At 39.1% G+C, this 6,585-nt stretch overlaps 1 protein-coding gene across 8 annotated transcripts in view; it reads right to left on the bottom strand.

Moving 5' to 3' along the window:
* Positions 1-4,412: 4,412 nt before the first annotated feature.
* The window catches only part of LOC131689051 (uncharacterized), a 122,927-nt gene continuing 120,754 nt past the window's right edge, over positions 4,413-6,585 (bottom strand). For all 8 annotated transcript variants that reach the window (XM_058973809.1, XM_058973806.1, XM_058973804.1 and 5 more), the window contains one exon: positions 4,413-6,541. In XM_058973809.1, coding sequence (XP_058829792.1) covers positions 5,435-6,541 — 1,107 coding nt within the window. In that variant the 3' untranslated portion in view covers positions 4,413-5,434. The remainder of the gene's footprint in view (positions 6,542-6,585) is intronic.

Raw genomic sequence — 6,585 nt, 5'->3', positions numbered from 1 at the left:
TACATATCAAACAGTTTTTGACGTAGGACTACGTCTTTGTTTTCGATATGGGGGTGCACTCTGCAAATTCTACAAAAATGGTATGTAACGAAAAGTGGTCCAATTCTAAACGCATATAATTCAGCCATCTCACGATAAATTTTCAATTTTTTTGCACAAATCGCTCTGAAATACTTCTAAGAATAGATTCCAATAGATAAACCCAAGGATTTCTGATATCATAGCATTAAAAAATTAAATAATATACAACCTTGTCAAAATATCGCAGATTAACACACAGAAGATAGCGCTTCCCAAGCCCTGTACGACGGATTGGTGTACCTAGCGCACAACGCTTCTATGAATGACGTCATCATCGACTATTTAAAGAACGGACTTGGCCAGACACGCTCAGTTCCCTGTTGAACGGCTGGCGAAGCAGATCACTGCGCTGTGTTTTTTACAGCCAGTGTAGCTGAGCTAGAAGTCCGTTACACTGGCTGTGGAGGGACGCTACCCTGTGTCGTCCAACAGGCCACCGCTCCAACTGCTTCCTAAATGCCGCTGTATTGTTGCCAGTAATTTTTTGGTTTAACTAGCACATGTATTTGCTATTTTCGCTTGAAATTAAGTAATGTAGTGGTAGTAATAAGCTTCCTATTTTGGTTTAAACGCAAGGACAGTTTTTAAAACAGGATTTGATTAATTAGTTTAGCTCATCTAAGCAATTTTATCAATTCTGCAATTTAAAAGGAATTTTACGGAACTTGGTGAATTTGGCCCCACTTGCAACTGGTATAATCAACCTGCACAAAGTGTTGCATAACGCAGGGCTGTTTTTTGGAACAAAACCATTCAGCCCTTCGCTATGCAAAATCACGATATTATGACAGATGAGCTAAGCGCGGCCGTTCCTTTCAATCGGGAAAGGCCGCGTGGAATTTTGGTGAAACGCGCTAATAGTGTCGTGGTGGTACTAGCTGTCTCTTTCGCTCTACCCATCATCATCAGCGTTGACTCATTTTGCATTGTGCGCTTGGGTTCCATGTTTGGGGCGAATGTGTTGGTAGGTAGGAGAACTGGCGGTAAAATGAACACGTTAAGCAAAGTCATTATTTTCTAACTAATAAGTGAATGAGATATTACAATCACCTTATATGTTTCTTGTTAGACATGTTTTGTACATATCTGGTAAAAATACTTCGTCATTAACACATTTTTTCAAACATGATTCTTGATTTCTATCCATGTCCAAAAATGAGACATGTTTATAGCGAGTGAGTAAATTGAATATGTGGCGGTGGTAAAATGACTTGCAAAATGTCCTGTATGTATGCAATGCGCAGCGTTAGAAAGCATTTTTCCGATCAATGCTAATATCCCAACAAATCATGAGCTTTGCATACACACAGGGCATTTTGCAGGCAAAAAAAAAAAATGTCACGGATGAATTGAATTTTCACGACGCAATATTAACCATTCTACAATCCTGTGGCATCGAAACACATCTACAAACTTAGGGTTATCCAAGGGTGTTTGAACTTTTAGGATCTGTTTGAGAGCAACTAGAAAACTTGTTCTATACATGAGATGTGATTATATTGTCTAAAAATTTATTTTTCTTCACCGGTCCGGGTGTCTTTCACACACACTAAGTACTAAGAAAATAAATATTTTACATTAAGTAGTATAGTCCTACGTCTAAAGTTCATGCAACCCCATAGGGCTGCCCCTTGTAGTTTTTAAGTTCGTTTTTAATACGTTTTCGCAATATGTACAATTAAAAGAAAATTATTTATATAATCATTTGACTAAACCATAACAAATAGTTTAAAAATGCTTTTTTTATTTGAATCCGCGTTTCTTTATTTCATCTGGAGTGCTTGATACTTCCTGCATCTTATTTAAAATAAGTTTTATATGAAAATTATATTCTTTAGAATAGCTTGTTTATAGCTTTGCGATTCCAAAACTTTTTGAATAAAGGCTTCAATGTTGAAATCATAAGCCACATATTCGAAATAGCGTGTCAGACGAGTGTCTCAGAAAATAGGTAATCTCTTAATCAAAATGCAACCAAGTAAGTTAAACACCTTATTTTCAAGTTTTCCAACCACTTGCATCTAAAACTTATCTATTCTTAAAATCGTGGAACTTTGAATATCCATGTGGAAAACGCAAGTATAAGGAAATCAATTAAAACTTCGAAAATTTGCATTAAAACTTGAATAAATACGCATAAAAAGAGGCTTCAGCGTATTAGCAAATAGACGGTCATACAATCATTCACAGTTGATTGATTGATTTGTTTATTGGGGCTTAAACCAACTGGTCATTTGCCCGCTTTACAGTTAACAGTTAGCGTTCAAAGATAATTGTGAAAGAATATGTAATATATTATAACATCAACATATGCGTACATTAAAATCATATTAGCAGTTCAATGATATCACCAGAAGATATAATCTTGATATAAGTTTGCTTGCCTTGCTGATTGGGATATCACAAAAATAACACAGTGAGTAATAAATATCAACATGTGATATAAATTTGATAGCTTTCTGTTATGTCGTTCTGATCGGGTTAACTGACAAATCTTTCCAGATTACCTTGGTGTGGGTCCCTTCTCATTGCTCCATTCCGGGCAATGAGATTGCGAACTCCTTAGCTAAGGTGGGTGCCCTAGAAGGTGACGTTTATGAAAGACCAATTTGCTTTAGCGAATTTTTCTGTATTACTCATCTGAAAACCCTCGTAGGTTGGCAAACTTCGTGGAGCAGTTGAGAGCTAGAAAGGTGGCTACATTCGATAGTATCGACGAAACCTTGATTCAAGGGGATGGATGTGGGTCGTGACTTCATTCGCTGGATGCACAACTCCGGCGTATTGGGCTCGTGGATAGTGGTATCTGCGCTTGTGGTGACGGCTATCACGACATCGAGCGCATTGTTTGGACGTGCACCGAGTACAGTTCCGCCAGGTCTCGGCTAATGGATACCCTGTGCGCCCGAGGAAGACCAACCAACGTCCCAGTTCGAGATGTACTGGCAAAGCCGCAATTACAATCTCCCCTATATGTCCCTCGTATACACCTTCCTAAAAACCATAAATATACAAATTTAACAGCCCCTTTTATTTTTCTTATCATTCTCAGAAGGGCTCAGAAGAGGGCACCTCTTCCGCCTGTACCATACACCTACGATGGTTTGATGCGATTCCAAGGCGACACAAAACATCTTTGTCGAATGAACCAACAAACACGGGACCTACAGCACGAACATCACACGCGCAACTCGATGTGTTGCCGATCCACACCTGAGCCGTACTACTAAATCGTCTGGAGAAACCTCTGCCATCTTGAGGAGGACCACCCGGCGCCACAATAAATGATTGTTCCTGATGAAGGCCATCCGAGTCTGTAATCCCTGCCGTTGATCCCCCGATGCCTGAAACTGAAAGTTAATAATTTTTACCTTCCTGCCATCTTTATCCACCCTCTCTCCGCTGACTCTTACACCCAGAAGTAACCCCCACCCCAATATCAAAAAGAAGCAGCTCTTTCTGTCTCTTCTAGTTTCAACTTTTATATTACATAATCTCGTTGAAAATGCCCATCTCTCTACCACATAAAAATAACTCTAATTTATCTCCCCGAATCTTTACAAAATTCAATCACGCCCTCTAGTTATTCCTACTTTTAAGATAGTTATAAAAATTGTCCCCTTTAGTTAAATTTTTTTTGCTCCAATAATCTCCCTGCTAAAAATGTCAAACCATTTTGGCATAAAAACTAAATGACCCCTTAATCTTACGAAAATTATATTACTAGCTATAAAATCTCCTTAGATTCCTTTGAAAAAATCAATATGAAATCCCCTAATTTTAAGTAACTTAAAATGTAAAACAAAACAAAATTGGCACCCTTAAGCTAACGCAAACGTGCCTTATCAAATAAATGAATTGAATAAAAAGAAATATAGTAGTCCTATGTCTACAGTTCGTGTAACCCCATAGGGCTGTCCTTTGGGGTTTTTGTAACAAATATATACAATCAATTAGTTTGGTAAACTTTTGCATTGATTCTTTTGATTTCGAGCTAAAATTGATTTTTTATTTCTTTTTCTATATTCCCGGGAATTTTCGGTAAATGATTTATTGATTTCCCGAATCCCGAGGAGCTGAAAATCGTCGAAAAATGAAAGCAAGAAATGGTTGGGTTTGATGTATTCGAAGCACGAACCCGAGAATTCCAAATTTCAAAAACCGGAAACCGACGTGAGTCCGAGCATTTTCAACTTGCAGAACCCGTACCGGTACCGTGCTGGATCGGGTACGGGTTTCGGGTTCAAAAACTCGAACCCGATCAGTTCTACTGAACAGTGCGCTAACTTCGAGGGTAGTCATCAGACCCAAAATAGATGGATGTCGAGCTTAACCTTAGTCCTTCATTTTATTTACAAATATAAAGTAGAATTACAGCTGTCAATTATGGGTTTTGGTTGCGCATTTGTCAACATTGTGCCGGTGCTGGCTTACTTATAAGTATTTCGCAGTAACAAGAAAATATACCGTGGATCGTTTAAATTTGCTCATCATTTTAACATTAGGGCGTATTTTTCTGGTTATTAAATATATCTGTTTTTATTAAATATTTTCATCACTGACTATTTTGTAAGAGTATTGATTGTTATCATTAGTGGATTGATCTGTATTTTTTCGCATTCGTTTTTCGGCTTAGCATATTTTAATTCCCATAAATGGTCGAACTTCGAAAGACATTTTATCAAGGCTTTTCAACACTGCTTTGTGCTTTATGACACTGAACGCGTTAATGTGGAACATATTGTTGGCATATAGATGTCATATAAGCTTGCTTTTCGTTTCAAATTGTAAGGTACACTTATGTTTTAAACGAGCAGCACTGCGGTTGTTTTGGTTACAGATACTTTTCAAAACCGGATCAGTTTATTTTAGATAATCGCTCTCAGCTCTTATACTGTATGTTTGTTTTCAGTGACAATCACTCAACAATTGCAAGTTCCTGTCTTATCTTATTAGTAGTATTTAAGCGTAAATATGTAATAGTGTAGAGATTCGCCGCACAAAACGAGTATAATGTAGTTCACGATTTACCAAAAATTGGTATGTTCTGACTTAAACGTTTTGATTTTACACTAGAACTAGAGAAAAATGTCAAAAATAATACAATGCATTTTCAACGGTTCTAAAAGCTACAGTCTGGCTAATGGTTTGAATTCAATTGCCCTTATTTCTGTTAAAAAAACTACATACAATAAATAATCTATATTTTGAACGGATTCTTCAAAAGTCCGAGTACATTTTGGTACCAATTTTGCGTGCTACTAAGGATATTTGTCCGAGGACAAAAGTTCGCCTTTTTCGCGCTCCAACTGACGAAGACTAGATGCCTCATCGATGCAAAGGAAGCTAAAGTTTAGTATCTGAAGTGACCTTTCCGGCCTTGATTGTTGTGATAAATTCGCAGGGGCTGATAGCTGCCATTCGAGGGTTGTAGGGGCTGTGTTTGTGGAGGCTGCGATTGGCCATTCGTGTCCGGTGCGGTAATGTTTAGTGCAGATGCTGAAGGCATTGTGTTGAGTCGGGCGGCGCACCGTGGAGCAAGAACCAGGTGATACAGCAAAAAGTAAACGATTGCAACGACGCAGGCAGTGATGGCTAGTACTTGGAAGGTGACGATAAGGCAGTCAAGTTTAGTCCATGTTCCAATAAGAGCACCGAAAAACCGACCCAAACAAAAGTGGAATATAACGGGCAAAGCTTGGCCGGTAGTGATTATACGTCGAGGTATGATGTGACGCATGTAGAAAACGACCGTCAGCCAGGTTAGCCCTAGAGATACTGGATAGAGGAAATCAATGATCACTCTCCACCAAGTGACATCTAAGCAGGCTAGCAAAGAGAACCGGAAGATAAATGTGGTAACAGCAGCGATCAAGATATTCGAATGCCCGCAGTAGTCTATGATATTCTCTGCATACCACAATATGGGGATAACCAGCAGTGCTCCCAGAATAACAAACACACTCCAAGTCGTTCCATAGTATTCGTCAGTCACAGGATGAACGTTGAAATTCTTGACCAAAACGCCTTCGTAGTTATCCAAAACACTCCAGAATGTTCCGAGAACTAGGGTGACGAAGCAAATTCCAGCCGCCTCTGGAACGTATCGTCTGATAGCTGACATTGGAATCGCAACCATTCCACACTTCGTATGCCACCACATTTCCGGTGGTGTTAATGGCATTCCAGAGGAGCATAGTAGTACAATAGCAGCTAAAACCACTAGCGCTATGTACACATAATAGGTTTCGAAGACCCACGAGAATACGAAGTAGAACAATGCCCAACCTATGGCACCCCAGACGATTTGACGACCAAAGTCTCCACGACCGGTAGACGTTTCCCGTGTTGCAATAATTGTAGCCGCATTCAACAGAACGATGGCCGCTAATGGGAAAGCATCTGCGAACGAGCGAAGTAGCAAATATGACCAAAAGGTAACCTGTGGATCTCCAACGATCTGAAACAAATAACGAACATTTATCAATGCTTTTTAGTTGACGT

This window comes from Topomyia yanbarensis, chromosome 3, assembly GCF_030247195.1.
Source record: "Topomyia yanbarensis strain Yona2022 chromosome 3, ASM3024719v1, whole genome shotgun sequence".
NCBI classification, from domain to species: Eukaryota; Metazoa; Arthropoda; class Insecta; order Diptera; family Culicidae; genus Topomyia; species Topomyia yanbarensis.
The sequence above is the reverse complement of the archived record's forward strand: the minus strand, read 5'-3'. Positions and strand labels throughout refer to the sequence as shown.